The following is a 16,541-nucleotide window of genomic DNA, read 5'->3' as shown; positions in this document are numbered from 1 at the left end:
ATCAGTGAAATTGTTGTTTTAAAAGCATTTGGCCAAAAATTTCAAGTTTTTACAGTACTGACTAAAAAAAAAATTAATAGAGGGGGGCCTTACTACTGGGAAATTGCTACAGTATCAAGTATTTGGCTGTGTCATTTTTAAAAATTTAAATCCGTGTTCTTTAAAATTGCTTTGAACTCCATATGCTTCTGTATGTTCTAAATTGCTGACTTTTGAATATATGACATAAACAGATGATTATTCCTTCTTTTCTTCCTTGCTTTTATAAACATCATATGGAGATCTTTAAAATATGATAGGTTTGGGAGTTACTAAACAAATTTTTAATGTTGCTGTTTAATTGTATTTTATAATAAACTTCTGTTGACTCTTGTGTATTTGGATAAATACTTAGTTAACTATTGACTTGTCAGACAACAGACTTAGTGACTTTGGGAACCCGGGGCGGGGGGGGGGATGATCTTGCCAAACCATATACATAGGTCTAATTAGATGCTATTTTGCATTTTGAAGTAATGTCTTGAAATAAGCAAGTTCCCAGCAGCTGCTTCCTTATTTATCCAGGAAGAAAGGTCTTTTTAGTATAGACCTCCTCCTCAGCTCCAGCAGTAGTCTGTTACCCTTGATTTATAAGTATTTTACCCTCCAGATCCTTCCCCAGCTACTGTAGTTTGATACTGCATGCCCTTAGGTGCTAATGTGGCATTCATATCCTTAACTCTGCTGCTTAAAATGCATGTGCCTTTGGACAGTAATAATCGGTATTGATGACTGAGAAACCATGGCATACTTTGTCTCCTTTAACTTAATGTCTTCGTCCCTGATGGACATTTACTACATCTGGAACTCAGAGAAGTTAAGTTTTATTCCCAGAGTCAGAGGATAGCATGTTCCTTAACTTCTCATAAACTTGGTTTTCTCATCTGCAAAGTAGATATAGCAGCACAGGTTGCTTTGAGGTTTAAATGAGAAATATGTATTGAAGCATCGATCCTGGTTATATAGTAAGTAATATATGCACAAAACAACCTTCTTTTTAAAAATCTTGCTTTTAGTTTTATCAAAAATATCTCTACAAACTCCCCTAAGAAAATTCTTCTGGGGATGCCTGGGTGACTCAGTGGCTTAGCACCTGCCTTCAGCCCAGGGCGTGATCCTGGAGTCCTGGGATTGAGTCCCACATCAGGCTTCCTGCATAGAGCCTGACTTCTCCCTCTGCCTGTGTCTCTGCCTCTCTCTCTCTCTCTCCTCTCTCTCTCTCTCTGTCTTTCATGAATAAATAAATAAAATCTTTAAAAAAATTTATTCTGAAATTCATGACTTTGATGGAAGTCTGCCTTCATCTTCTGACTTGTTGGAATTAAAAAATTTTAAAGACCGAATGAGCAGCAAATAATAAGCACTATTAAAGTAGACTGGTAATGTAAAGCATAATTTTTCATGACTGATTATTTGTGGTTATTGCTATAGAAAATTGATCCACAAGTCCTGCAGTGAAGATCTGATTTATACAGTAGTTCAGGGATATTTATCCAATAGTTGAAATACAGCAAATTTTGTAGGAATAAGACAGATATATATGTTCGGGGATTTTTTAAACTTTTTTTTTTTTTTAATTTTTATTTATTTATGATAGTCACAGAGAGAGAGAGAGGCAGAGACACAGGCAGAGGGAGAAGCAGGCTCCATGCACCGGAAGCCCGATGTGGGATTCGATCCCGGGTCTCCAGGATCGCGCCCTGGGCCAAAGGCAGGCGCCAAACCGCTGCGCCACCCAGGGATCCCGGTTCGGGGATTTTTTAAAAAAGATTTTATGTGTTTATTCATGAGAGACACAGAGGAAGAGGCATAGGCAGAGGGAGAAGCAGGCTCCCTGTGGGGAGCCTGATGCAGGACTGGATCCCCAGACCTGAGACCACGCTCTGAGCCGAGGGCAGACAACTGGCGTCACTATGTGTTCAGGGATTATAATGAAAATGTGAGAAATGGAAGGATTAGCTTACAATTGCCAAAGTGTATATAGATAAATTTACTAATAGAAGGCTTTTAGGTCTGTCTTCTATCTATATCTTTGGTTGCCAAGGCCAAACATTCTAAGTTGCTTATATGAGAAAAAAAAAATCACAGAGTAATAAAATTTTGAATTAGAAAGTTTCCCTTAGGAAAAGTAGCTTTCAGAGAAATGAGAAACACTGTGCGTCTAATCATTAGACAAGTTTGGTTTGGTTTGAATTATGATAGGAATCGTGTGTAACGTTTAAACCTCTCCCTGTGTCTCTGCATTGGTAGGCAGCAAGACCAAAGAATCTCATTTTGTACAATTAAAACAAGTATCTCTTCTTCCAAGTAACCTAGGCTGATTTTATTCATGAAGACCCTATGTTTTTCTAGCAAAGAATTCTAAAAGACATGCAATAAAACATGAATACCGTGATAGAAACCTAAATCTTCAGAGAGTATTCGTCTAAAGGCCTAAACTGGTCTTTATTGCAGATCGCATTTGCACATGATTCAACTCGGGTGATCCAGTGTTATATTCAGTATGGTAATGAAGAACAGCGAGAACAGGCTTTTGAAGAATTGCGAGGTATTTCTTAAATGTTAAAGATTAATTGTGATTATTTATAATAAGTCACTCTTTTTTCTCTTGAAATACCCAAGGCTGCCCTGGAAGATAATTCTTGTTGAGGGAAAGCATTATGTTCTCTACGGGACTTTTTTTGTTTTTATTTGCTCTTTGCACATGATAAGGAAGGGAGTTGTGTTCCCACGATTGTGCATAAAATTCTGCAGTTGTTTCTGGAGGACTGAAATGAGCTTATCAAGTGACTGTAATGTATTTTTTTCAGATGATTTCGTCCAATTAAGTAAAGCTAAATATTCCAGAAATATTGTTAAGAAATTCCTCATGTATGGGTGAGTTTTATTTTATTTATAAACTATATAAATAATATATTATTAGTTTTTTAAAGGTGTGGATACCGTTAGTGCACTTTGGGATCATATTAATTGCCCCAGGCAAATGCTTGTCATGTTGCTGGGGAGCGTGGTCTTAAAAGCAGTTCTTGAAGTAATGTAAATTATGGCATTGCCTTCACCACTCTCCTGGGTATACTTTGAAGCCCTGGAAGAAAAGATTACAGGATTTAGAAGGTGGAAGGCTTGGAGGGGGAAGTTGAGGAGTGTTTGCAAGGTTTGGTAGGTTAGGAAATGTCGGGATAGGAGGATTTCCTAAATTAGCTAGAATTGCTACCTGTTGCAATTTCTTTTTTTGAATGTAAGGTGCCAAAATGTGCTAATGAATAGTAGAAAAGTTTGTTTGACAAAATTTCCAAGTATTTCTGGCTATAGTTGTGAGCTGCTAATGTTAGGATGAACGTAAATACTTGTTATTAAGCTCTGTTTGAATACAGAATCCTAGGTATGTTGTATTCATGTATCCCTGCATCTTCGACTTTTACTTTCTCATTTTAATGTGGGGAAGGGACACCAGGGACCTGCTCTGCGCTGGTTAGTTTGCTCTGCATCTTGGGTCACTTGGTCCTCACCTCAACCTGCATTCTTTCTGTTCTGTGACCAAAGAAGCTGAATCACAGAGAATTCCAGTAACTTGCTCCAGATCTCTCAGCTGCTAAGCAAGAGTTAGCTCTCAGATGTCAGTAGCAGGCCAGCTGCTGAGGGAAGCTGGGAAGCTGGAGGTGGGAAAACGGTGCATTTAGCTGTGCTTCTCATAAGCGTTTCTGTGGGCCTGACCACCTGGCATGTTGATGGGTTGACTTCAGGGAAAGTTGTGTTTTGTTGCCACCCAACTTTCTTCTCCTGTCACTGTTCTTTTCCCACCATCACACTGGGTATAGGAGTAAGCCACAGATTGCAGAGATAATGAGAAGTTTTAAGGGCCATGTGAGGAAGATGCTCCGGCATGCAGAAGCATCCGCCATCGTGGAGTATGCCTATAATGACAAAGCCATCTTGGAGCAGAGGAACATGCTGACAGAGGAGCTCTATGGGAACACATTTCAGCTTTACAAGGTGACATCACAGGACGTCCTGCAAGCGTTTTTCCTTTCCCTGTGTGCTGTTTCTGACCTTCCATTGCCCTGTTCTCAGGATATATTTTTGCTTTGTCTGGTCCATTAAGAGACTATCTCCTACCCTTTTTTCTCTTAGATTATTTCGTCTCAGGTGTGATGAGCAAATGATCAGACTTAGATTTCTTTCTCCCAGAGCAGTATCTCTAAATCCCCTTTAAGTTAAACTACCTTGAGCAGCCCAGGTGGCTTAGCGGTTTAGCGCCGCCTTCAGCCCAGGGTGTGATCCTGGAGACCCGGGATTGAGTCCCATGTCGGGCTCTCTGCATGGAGCCTGCTTCTCCCTCTGTCTGTGTCTCTGCCTCCCCCACCCTTCTGTCTCTGTCTCATGAATAAATATATCTTTAAAAAAAATTTTAAACTATCTTGTTACTCCCTCCCAAGTGTTCTGTGTAATGCTTCCTATCCGTTTCTGGTAGACTGAATAGATGACTCTTAATAGTTAGCAAAGCTTTATACCCACCCCCTAGCCAGCTCTGGCTGAAGTGCCTCGGGCTCCCCACTGCTGCCTTCTGTGTGTCTTCGGGGTGTGGACTGTCCTTCTCTAGGTTGTGTCCAGGGAGGAAAGGGAGTAGAGACAACCAGCCTTGGATACAGAACAGGGATTGAATCAGAAAAAGCCCAGTAAGGGGACTAGGATTATTAAAGGGTCTGTTTCAGATCTTGGGACACATATGACACATTCTGTCTCCAGGGATATGGATTCTTTTTCCAGCTTGCTTCCCCTAGTCAGTTTCAGCTCCTGGGTTGAACTTAGTGCTTGTTTTCTTTTGTAACAGTCACTATAAGAATATCTACCTAATTTGAAAACGCATGGTGGCAAGAATTTGTGAGCCGACTACTTCATTTTAGGATTAGGCATGTACTAGGTGCCTGCTAACTGATTGAGTTGGTCAGTTGTTTTGTATTTTGTGTGTTTTTTTAATTTTTATTTTTTTTTTTAAAGATTTTATTTATTCATGAGAGACAGAGAGAGGCAGAGGGAAGCAGGCTTCCTGCGGGTAGCCTGATGCTGGACTTGATCCCGGAACCCCGGGATCATACTCTGAGCCGAAAGCAGATGCTCAACCACTGAGCCACCCAGACATCCCCGTTTGGGTACTTTAAATACACTGGTGAGCGTACAGAGTGTGAATCCGATGAAGTTACTCCATGAGTGTGTCTGCAGAGGAGTTACATTATAGAATTATGGGAAATCTGAAATTTATGTCAAGTTTATTTAAAATAATTATAATTGATTTTCTTTTGAAGTTGAAGAAACTTGATTAAATTTAGAGGGGTTTGATATTTCTCGTTGCAGTCTGCAGATCACCCAACCCTGGACAAAGTATTAGAGGCACAGCCGGAAAAACTAGACCTTATCATGGATGAAATGAAGCAGATTCTAACTCCAATGGCCCAAAAGTAAGAAAGCTGTTTTTGTCTTTTCTTAGTATTTGAAGGAAGAAAATGTTTATAATCCTTGCATAGAAAAGGTAGATATTTTATAATAGAAGTTTCTATTTGGGAAACTATTTCATTGTAAAACTTCAATGCTCAGGTATGTGGCTTTCTTAGCATTTGTACTGTAGCAGAGTGGTTAAGGCATAGCCTTTGGAACCCTCACTGCCCAGGTGTGAATCCTGGTGCCCCCCTCAGTTACTAACTATGTGACATTGGGCAACTTAACTTCTGTGTGCCTCAGTTTCCACATCTATAAGATTGGGATAATATTAGTACATATTCCATGGAGGTTTATGAACATTAAATGGATTAATATTTCCAGAACGCTCAGAAACAGTCCTGTGCCCATAAAGGCAACCTGTGTTTGCTAGCCACTCAGATACTCCCTGTCACCTTCACATCTTTGGTGCCTTGAGATTCTGCCTCCATTCTACATCTTCATTCAGCAAGTGTCACACTATGAAGCTTAGATCGATAAGGTGTTGTTGCAGTTGCTGATGCTATTTCGTTCTATTCATGTTTTAATTGTGCTAAAATTATTTTATCAAACTAAGCATTGTGAAGGGTGCTTGACAGAAGGAATATAGCCATAAAAAAAAAAGTGCCCATATGGATTTCTAATCAATTACGTGTCCATTATTGGGTGAAAGCATAGATATCTTTACTGAGGATGGTAGAGTGTCTTTGGATGATGATAAATCTTGGCTGATTACATACTAGAAATTTATATTCTGGTTTTGACTGTAGAGGCTACTAAAAGATTTTTATATTCTGAAAGTTTGATTTTTTCCTTAATTCTTAGTCCATTACTGAAAGATATATTCTGTCTGTGGCAGATTACATTTGCTGAAACCATCTCATTTGGTCTGATTATGTTAGGACAATTGAAGCCACCTCTGTCTCTTTTACCGTAGTGCCAGATCTGACATAGTCACTTTTCCTTTTCTCTCTTTTCAGGGAGGCTGTGATTAAGCACTCATTGGTGCACAAAGTATTCTTGGACTTTTTTACCTATGCACCACCAAAGCTAAGATCAGTAAGTTCTTACTTTTAGTTTTTAAACCAAGCATAGAGGAAGAGCCATTTTAAAATATGAAGTGCTGCTTTGATGTAGATTGTCTTTTGGAAATTTTAAAGAGGGCTTCCTTCTTTCTTGCCTTCTGTTTTGTTTATTGTTTGTTTCTCTCTCTCTCTTTCTTTCGTTCATTAGAGGGAGACAGGCAGAGGCAGAAGGAGAGAGAAAACCTTTCGCAAGCTCCAGGCTAGCATGGAGCTCAATGCGGGGCTTGATCTCAGCACTCTGAGATCATGACCTGAGCCAATATCAAGAGTTAGACATTTAGCTGACTGAGCCATCTAGAGGCCCTGTTTCCTTATTTAGAGAAGATAGGGCACTAATGGTCCTTTAAACAAGTCTACTAATACCATTTAAATATTTTCCAGAAGACAGTGGAATTGACCAAAGTTTTATCAATCTCTGGATTTTTATATTTTAATTATAAGCCAGAAACTATCCTCCAGCTAATCATATTGAAAATTAACTCACAAATAAACATCCAGCATTCAGGTAGTTTGAAATTCACCTGTGCTGATACAAAAATCATGTCAACGTTAAAAGGTTTGGGGAGGACACTTACGTAAAAACTAAATGGACTGTGAAAAACTGGACCTTATATGCTAGAAGGATAAGGGACAGAGAGTGAAGGTAATTTGTACTGCTCTTCATGTCAGTGATAGGAATACAAAGAAAATTCATCACTTAGTCCCCTGAACTTTGCTTGCCTCATCAAACTGAAATCATTGCCCCTTTGTCCTCATTTCAATAGTAAGTGATAACTGAAATAATGACCCTGACTTCTTTTTAACAAATATGCCAGATTAAACATTCATAGGAATTTTGACCCTCCCAAATTGACATAGGGAAAAGACTTTTCCAAGAGTCGCTGCTCACTTAAGCTTGTAGCTCAGTGAATAGAGCAGCTGCTGCTTCTCTTTTGGGGATTTCTCTCTCTTTTCTGCAGAGCACACTTTCTGACACATCTGTATTTATTAAGGCTGGACTATATTTTGAGAAGTGAGAATATGAGCACTTGGATGTATTCAGTGGTAGAAAATATTTTTTTAGTGTTGAATGTATTAATAACAAAAAGATCGTTGGGAACTTAGTGTGAATATACAGTAATGAGACCAATCTTTCCTGGGCCTGGGGGCATTGACTCCAATGGGATATCTTTGAATAGATTCGTAAGTTTAGATATGTAAGCTGAGACCTGTGTTTTTGAGACCCATCCTGAGAAAAGATTACAAAATAGTTACGGGTGAAATCGCTTGTTCCTTACTGATGAAAATAGGCACCCACCTTTCTCTTTCATGGTTGGAGACTTTATTTATTTTGATAAAATTTTTAAATTGGAAATGAACCAAAATGGGGCCCTGCAGCTTTTAGATGTCAGAACTCATTTACATCTATAGGCTAGACTTCCCAAATATAATTAAAGAAATTATGTATTGACAATGAAGAAGAAAGTTTATAAACAAGCTAAACTACCTTGTAAGAAATTAGTGACTGAGTTTTTATGAAAGGGCCCATTGATAAATGAAGACCTAGTTTAATGGATTAGTTTTTCTTAGGGAAATGTTACTTAAGTGCTTTTATGGTGAATTATTAAAATGATTTCTAGAAGTAATCCAGTGATAAGCTGAAATAGAGAAACTTTTCCAGGGAAATTAGTGTTTGGTTCTCTGCTCATTATATACACGACTCAGGGAAGAACATTTTATTTTTTTTGGCTTTACTGTTAAAAATTCCCTTCTTGGGATGCCTGGGTGGCTCAGTGGTTGAGCGTCTGCCTTTAGCTCAGATTGTGATCCTAGATCCTGGGATCCAGTTCCACATCAGGCTCCGCAGGGGGAGACTGCTCCACCCTCCACCCATGTCTCTGCCTCTCTCATGTGTCTCTCATGAATAAATAATCTAAAGAAACAGACCAAAAAAAATCCCCAAAATCCCTTCTTATGATAGTCACTTGCTAGGTTTCTTTTTCTTGAAGTCTTTTAGACTCTACTACGCATACATGTATATTTTTGAATATATATTGGTAAAACTCCTCAGGTATTTTAATAGAATTGCTACCACTTGTTGCTATTGATGGGGAAAATATGTTTTTAAAAAAGTTATCTCTGCATGCTTCTCTACAAAATGAAAAGTTAAATTGTTTACTATCTATACTCTCTTTCATTCTCTGTGCATCAGTGCTCTTCAGTAGACAGATTTTAAAAAGGCAGGAAGAAAGAATAAAATAAAGCTCTGGTGTTACTTATTCCTGCAGGAAATGATTGAAGCCATCCGTGAAGCAGTGATATACCTGGCGCACACACATGATGGCGCCAGAGTGGCCATGCACTGCCTGTGGCATGGCACGCCTAAGGTAAATGTGTTCCTTAGGGCTTGAATTACCTTCCCTTAGACTTGCCCTCTCCTGTGGTCTTTGCCCTCATGTGTATAAACAATGTTATCTTTGCCAAGTTGCACCTAAGGGCCTCACAGGAATTGGATTTTTCTCAGGGCCTAGTGTTTCTTCGTTGGAGTTTTTATTAAAGTATAAAAAAGCTTGAGTTGTCTTCATTTGAAAAGGGACCTGTCAAGCAAGTCAGCACAATATTTATGTGAGGCTTATACTACACAGAAGTTTTGGCATCTGTTTGCTCATGTGGGTTTTAAGCACTTTGAAGGAAAAGTTAAAAATTCTTGTTAAATACAGAAGTTTCACAGACATGATCCTCATTTCCTTGATCAGTATAGTTTTGCCTTTAAAAGAGTTGTACTTTGCCCACTTTTTAAATTAATACAAATTTAATTTCTGTTCAGCAAATAAGTTTTGGATACCGTCTGTATGCTGCACACTCCAGCATTTCAGGATAGTTCAGACCCTGAAAAAGCTATTTCCATTCTTACTGCAAAAGAAGGTGGTTTCACTAGGTTTGTCTTATAATTTTATGGTTCCATATTGATATTTCAGTGCATTGTCACCAACAGGTCTCAGGTTGTAATAGCTCTGAAAGTACTTAAAAATACATTGCTGGCTCATAACTATTTTCACTAGTGAAGAGTATGCCAAGCTGGTAGAAATTTAGTATTACAGAAAATTGAGTATATAATTTTTAAGCTATAACTAAAAGTTAATTTTTCTTTTTTAAGGACAGGAAAGTGATTGTGAAAACGATGAAGACTTACATTGAAAAGGTGGCAAATGTAAGTATAATAAAACCACAATTTGGTATCTTCTTGTTTGGTTTTGGCTTTTCTTTTAGTTGTTTTTAATAATAAAATGTAACCATGTCTATTAGAGAAAATTTGAAAACTTTAGAAAATTGCCAAGAAGAAAATCGTTCATTGTTTTATTAGTCTTTTTCTATGCATATGTCTGTATTTTTTGATATTAAATTTACACTAAATGAGATTTCTCTTTTAAAAAAAAAAAAGATTTTATTTATTTAATTCGTTGATGACACAGAGCAAAAGAGAGAGAGAGAGAGAGAGAGAGAGGCAGAGACACACAGGCAGAGGGAGAAGCAGGCTCCATGCAGGGAGGATCCCAGGATCAGGCCCTGGGCTGAAGGTGGTGCTAAACCTCTGAGCCACCTGGGCTACCCAGATTTCTCCTTTTTTATTTAACATTCTACTGTGACAGTTTTCCATTTTTATTAGATATTTTTTGAAGACCTGATACTTACTTCTTTAAAGAATCTGTCCAATTATGTTATTAAACATGGAAATTACTGCCTGAAATAAAATTGTAAAGTCAGTAGAGAAAGTTCTAGTTGTTAAGCTTTATAGTTCTTTGGAATCCTTTGGAGATGCTGTAATAGCTCTCCTGATGAAATTATAGAGGATATGAGATTTTTCTGAGGGATTAATTACCTCAAACAAAAAAAGGCTTTTTTGTGTATTTAAATACTAAATAGTTCTTCTGTAGTGTTCTGTAGTAGTAGTATTTCTGGAATATAGTAGTAAACATTTCTGGAATATAGTATTAGTAGTATACTAATATTCTGGAAGTATTCTGTAGTATTTCTGGAATATAGTAGTAAACATTTTTTCATTTTTGAGTTACTTTATATATTTAAGTTTCTCATTTACTGGTCAACTAAAATGTGTAATGGGGCTCCTGGGTGGGGTAGTGGCTGAGCATCTGCCTTTGGTTTGGGTCGTGATCCTGGGGTCCTGGGATCAAGTCCCGCATCGGGCTCCCCACAAGGAGCCTGCTTCTCCCCCTGCCTATGTCTCTGTCTCTGTGTCTGTCATGAATAAATAAATAAATAAAATCTTAAAAAAAAAAAATAGATGATAACATCTATTTTCTGTGAAAACTCCAATGAGAACTACTAGCATCTGATGAATACTTGAAATATAATTTCAAACACAGATAATTATTGGTGCTGCGTGACCGTATACATACCTGTTGTCTTTCTTTGGGCTGGCAACTAGGGAAAGTGCCATGTGAAAGGCAGCTCACTTTCCTGTAACAAAATGAAAGAAGAGATTGTCTAGTGAGTTGTTTCCAGAGTATGACAAGGTTTCATTATTTATTAATTTCAAGGGTTCCTTCTAAGGAGGGGAGATAATAAGGCATGGATTTGATTTGTGGTTATTTAGAATTGTTCAAATTTCCAAATATTGTAGAGTCTTGACATACTCCTATTTCAATCCTCTTAAATTATTAAAGACTAATATATGGTCTGTATCTTGAGAAGACCTTATTTTGTGGAATTGGTGGTTGTGGTACTCCAAATTTCAGTTACATCAGGGTGGTTGATAGTGTCGTTCATTTCATCGGTGTTTTTACTGATTTATTTATCATTGGCTAGTTCTGTCAGTTGCTGAAAAGTGTATTAAAAGCTCCAACTAAAACTGTAGAATTGTCTTTTTCTCACTTCAATTCTGTTCCAGTGTCACCCAGAAATATTTTGTATTTGGGCAGAAACATGTAAAAAATCAGAGACCAGTGGTTGTGTTCTATATGCACATTGTTCTCTATTTGGTTTCCTTCACCGAGTTCACCTTAGGGGTCATTTTATTTCAATATATATATACATTTTATCTCATTCCTTTTAATGATTAGATAATATTTCATCATGTGATGTACATAACTCACTTAACCAGTCCCTGCTGTTGGTCCCTACTGTAGTTTCTAGTTTTTTAAGTAATCCTCAAGCACATATGCTTTGTGCATTTGTGGAAGCACACCTCTAAGCTGAATCCTTAGAAATGGAATTATTAAATCAGAAAATACATGTCTTTTAAATTTTTATAAATGTCAGTTGCTCAAGGAAATTCAACCACTGTATGTTCTCACCAATGACAAAAGAAGTGTGCCTGCTTTTTCCCAAGCGTTTGCCTAATTAGCATACTAGCAGGGGTTTTCACTTTTGCCTAGGTGATAAATGGAAAATAGTATTTCATTGTTTTAATTGTTGTCCTTAATTAATGAGTATTATTTTATATGCTTAAAGCCACCTGTCCTTTTTTTTTTTTTTTTTCTATGAAGTGACTTCGTGTTCTTTGCCCATTTTTAGGAGAGGGTTGTTATTCGTGTGGTAAAGATATTAGACCTTTGTTATTTTTCTCTGTTTATTTCCAACTGAAACATTATTACCTGCCATGTTCTTTAGACCTGGCTCTGAATAAGTGTTACCAGAAGTCAGATACCCTCTCAAAGTAAGAAAAGAAAAAAGATTGCTATCATTATGTAGGAGACAAAAAGAATATGCCATAAGCTCTGAGAACACTTTGCCTCTTCTTTCATAAAATATAAGTTCTTAAACTTCAGAACAATGTCAGTATCACAGAAGTAATCCTGTTATTTCAAGAGGTGACCATTGTGAAAATCCGTGTCTGTTTTTTGATCTTGTGCTATTATACTTTCTAAAAGCAGTTACTTTTCTCTTATTCTCATAGTATCTAAGTATATTCTTTTAGTTTATTTTTTTAGTATTCCTATTCTAATTTTAGGATTATTTCAAAGAAATTAGACAATATACAAAACAAAATGAAAAATCATATATAATCTTTTAACCCAGAGGTGACAATTATATTAGTGTTTTTCCTCCCATGATTTTCTTTGTATGCATATTATGTATATTTTGTATCATGTATGTGATTATATCTGAGTATATATACTTTATTTTTCATGATTGGGGTTCTGCATGTATATACTCCTACATTCTTGAGCTTTTTTTTCCATTTTCACCTAAAATTTTGTTTGATTTTCTATTTAATTTTTTTTTGTTTGTGTTAAGATTATTTATTCATGAGAAACACAGAGAAGAGAGGTAGAGACATAGGCAGAGGGAGAGGCAGGCTCCCTGTGGGGAGCCCAATGCAGGACTTGATCCCAGGACCCCGGGATCACGACCTGAGCCAAAGGCAGATGCTCAACCCCTGAGCCATCCAAGTGCCCCTAGTTTAATTTTCTTAGTTATATATTAACAGGGTACCATTTTTGAGAGGTGTTATATCCTGGTTAAAAAAAAAAAAATGAGTCTCAACTATTTGATATTGGAGAATGTGCTTTTGTTTTTCTTTTCTTTTTTTTTTTTTTTTTAAATCAATCTGGAATATAATTAACTAAATCCTGATAAGAGGAAGTTCCTTTGAATGGCTTTTATCTGTCTTTGTATTATGTTGGACAGGTGTCAGGTTTATAGCCTTTATAAAGTGCCTCCTTGGGTGGAATAAAAGGGATACATTTTTCTAACTTTTCCTGGCTTCCATTTCAGGGTCAGTACTCCCATTTGGTCTTACTGGCGGCCTTTGATTGTATCGATGATACTAAGCTTGTGAAGCAGATAATCATATCAGTAAGTAATTCTGATGCTCTTGAATATAGATTAAATTGATCTATCTCATTTGCATCTATGTCCATTTGATTTCACACCTGTATGTGTAAAGACGTCGAAGTATGCTTTCTGCCCATATTTTTTTTTGTTGTTGTTTTTGTTTTTTTGTTTTTTTTTAGTTGTCTCAATTCTATCTTGGAGCATTTGCTTTTTTTCTGTATAAACCACAATCTTGTAACTTGCTATTAATAATATTTTAAATTTTCAGAAGATTGATTACAAGGGATAACCTAAAGGTTTTTATATATTTCTTTCTTTTAAAGATTTTCTTTATGAAAGAGAGAGGGGGAATGAATGAGTGGGGGAGGGGCAAAGGGAGAGGAAGAAGTAGACTCCCTGCCAAGCAAGGAGCCAAATGTGGGACTTGATCCTTGGACTTCAAGATCATGATCTGAGCCGAAGGCAGATGCTTAACCAGGTGCCCCATAACATGGCTTTTAGATCACATGATGTACTAAATGAAAAATGAGAAGTGCAGTGTTCAGGTGTTATCAGAAATTTATTGTCATAGTAATTCTTCAGTTCCTCAGGAATTAACAGACAAAAGATGTCCTTTCTCCTCTTCTCCCTTTGGAGAAATTACCTTTGCACACAGTTCCTCAGTTTATCAGTGCATCTGTGCTGGATTGAGCTGGAGAAGAAAAACTGTGTTGCTCCTTAGAGCTTTCATGAAAGCTTTTTCAGAATCCTATTAAAAATTCTTTCTAAAATTTACAGACTAGCTTCCTTTTTTTCATTTCAGCAGTTCCTTCTAGCGTGGTACAATGACCACAGGCTGGTAATAATTAAATGCAGTTCATTTAACCCCAAGTTTGCCCTCAGAAAAATTGTTATCTTTTTGGTAAAAGCATTTCAAAGTAAAAACTGCATTTTTCAATACTTGTCTCTTTTCTGACTTTCTTCCCTTCCTATCTCTGTAGTGTGCCAGTGGCGTGGACTGTGTGATAGGGGTTGCCGGGGTAAGGATAAGCAGTTGCAACATTGGTGACAGTGACCAAAGTTAGGAAACTTTTAGAAACCGTATGATCTGTATAGACATAGATTATCCATCTAGACATTACACAGACCTTTGTTTGATATGCATAGATAGGGCCCTTAGGGAAATCTCTGTCACAAAAGCTACTTTCCACCATCAGCGGGGAGAAGCCTTATGGATGTTCAGAGAGACTTTACCTGTCTGCATGTGGTGGTGCTGTGGCCTCTCTCTGCAGCCTCTCGGGAATAGCAGAGCTGGTGTAGAGGGAAAATGGGCCAGCTAGTGCAGGATCTGGTGCCAGCTGTAGGTCCCAGTGTGTGTGAATTTCTCATGCCCTTGCTGTCATGTTCCGACTTTCCTCTTGACTGTTTTAAGATTGTGATGACTTTCTTTGGGATGGGATTGTGGGAAGAAACAAGTTGGCAAGACTTTTCATGTCACAAACTGAGTATTTTGGCATGTTCCTTGTGACTTTATTACCCCTTTGACTCCAATCAATAATGATTGTTTTTCATTCTGGTGACAGAGATGTGAGGCCATAAATTGGCAAAATGAATAAAGTTGTTTCACAAAAATGGAAACAGGCTGGGCTATTGAAAGTTTGCTTTTGTTTAATATTTTCACGACAATTAAAATTTGCATAAGTGTTCCAAATGGATTTCAAGAGAAACCAGACTTCCTTTAGGATTTGCCACAATTGTCTGCTAGATTAATTTTTTCCAAACATGCATCCCACTTAAAGTTGGCATTGAAACAGCTTTAATTCCTTATGCTTACTGATTTACTTCCCACAACTACTTGGGCTACATTCCTGATGACTTTCTCATACTTAAGGCAGCTTTCCCTGAGAATGGCCTGATGTGCTGAACTCTCACTTCTAACAGACAAAAATGCTCAACAGGTTCTCTGTATCATTAAACTATAGAACTAGTGATAAAATTCAGGAATGCTAACTGCTCCTGCAGTTTTTTCCACCACCACAAAACCTGTTCCAGTATTCAGTGCTTTTTAAAAATACCCAAGGAAGCATAGTATTGCTAGTAAGCATTCTGTTCAGGGTAACCAGACTTCTTGAAACGTCAGGTCAAAATTACAGCCTGATCAGCTAAGTCTTCATCATTCCCCGCCCACTTTACTTTTCCAGAATAAACATGCTTATAAAACTTGATCCGTTTACCCCTGGAATTATTGTTAGGATAACAGCTGCTTTGACAGCAGTGTTCCTCTGAAGAGGAGAGAAGTACCCTGAACACTTGCTGTCTGAAAGTGATTAAGTATTGATGTTTACTTTAAAATATGTTCTCTGTTAAATATACAGAAAGGTCCTAAGAATAATACAGCAAACACTCAGCCTCCCACCATCTGACAAAGAAGTAAAACTTGACAGAGACACTTGGAGTTCAGCCCTTTTGTGAACCTGTCCCTGATTGCATATCTCACTCTCATGGTGATGAATTCTGTATTTATTGTTTGTGTGCATTTTCTTACCCTTTCACTATATATAGATGAATATGATACTGTTTTGCATGTTTACAAATTCTATAGAAGTGATATCTTCTATCTTTTTTCTATGACTTGCATTTTTCTTTTGGTGTTAGGTTTGTGAGGTTCATTGGGCTCAGCAAGTCTATTTTTTAATAAAAGGCCAGGTTGTAATTATTTTAGGCTTTGTGAGCATTATATGATTCTGTCGCCTATTCTTGGTTGGTTTTGTTTTTAATGACCCTTTAAAATATGAAAACCATTTTCATCTCATAGGATGTGTGAAAACAAACTGCAGGCTGGATTTGACCCATGAGCTATGGTTTGCCCACTCTGTTCTAAATCACTGATTTTCAGTGCCAAATAGTGTGGCATACTACTATGAGTATATGGTAAATCATTTTTCCTTTTTTCTGTTGGTGGAGACTTAGATTGTTTACAGTTTTTAAAAAATTGACATTTTCATTATTTTTTGCTATTCAAATTTTATGAGCATTCTTGTACGTCTTCTTGTTTTTCTAAGGCATTTACTTAGCACAATCGATGGGTTGTCAGATAGGCTGCACATACGTTTATATTATGTAGAGTCATGTGCCATATTTCTCACCCAGCCACTACAAAACCTGTTGCATTATGCAGTGCTTTTAAAA

At 37.3% G+C, this 16,541-nt stretch overlaps 1 protein-coding gene across 2 annotated transcripts in view; it reads left to right on the top strand.

Annotated features, from left to right (window-relative positions):
- PUM3 (pumilio RNA binding family member 3) overlaps positions 1–16,541 on the top strand; it is a 44,654-nt gene that overhangs the window by 10,166 nt on the left and 17,947 nt on the right. For both annotated transcript variants that reach the window (XM_055311429.1, XM_055311428.1), the window contains 8 exons: positions 2,494–2,587; positions 2,850–2,916; positions 3,858–4,032; positions 5,392–5,495; positions 6,492–6,570; positions 8,864–8,962; positions 9,733–9,786; positions 13,314–13,394. In XM_055311429.1, coding sequence (XP_055167404.1) covers positions 2,494–2,587; positions 2,850–2,916; positions 3,858–4,032; positions 5,392–5,495; positions 6,492–6,570; positions 8,864–8,962; positions 9,733–9,786; positions 13,314–13,394 — 753 coding nt within the window. The remainder of the gene's footprint in view (positions 1–2,493; positions 2,588–2,849; positions 2,917–3,857; positions 4,033–5,391; positions 5,496–6,491; positions 6,571–8,863; positions 8,963–9,732; positions 9,787–13,313; positions 13,395–16,541) is intronic.

Source organism: Nyctereutes procyonoides, unplaced genomic scaffold (assembly GCF_905146905.1).
Source record: "Nyctereutes procyonoides isolate TBG_1078 unplaced genomic scaffold, NYPRO_anot_genome, whole genome shotgun sequence".
NCBI lineage: Eukaryota > Metazoa > Chordata > Mammalia > Carnivora > Canidae > Nyctereutes > Nyctereutes procyonoides.
Note: the sequence above shows the minus strand (reverse complement) of the source record. Positions and strands in the feature narration are given on the sequence as shown.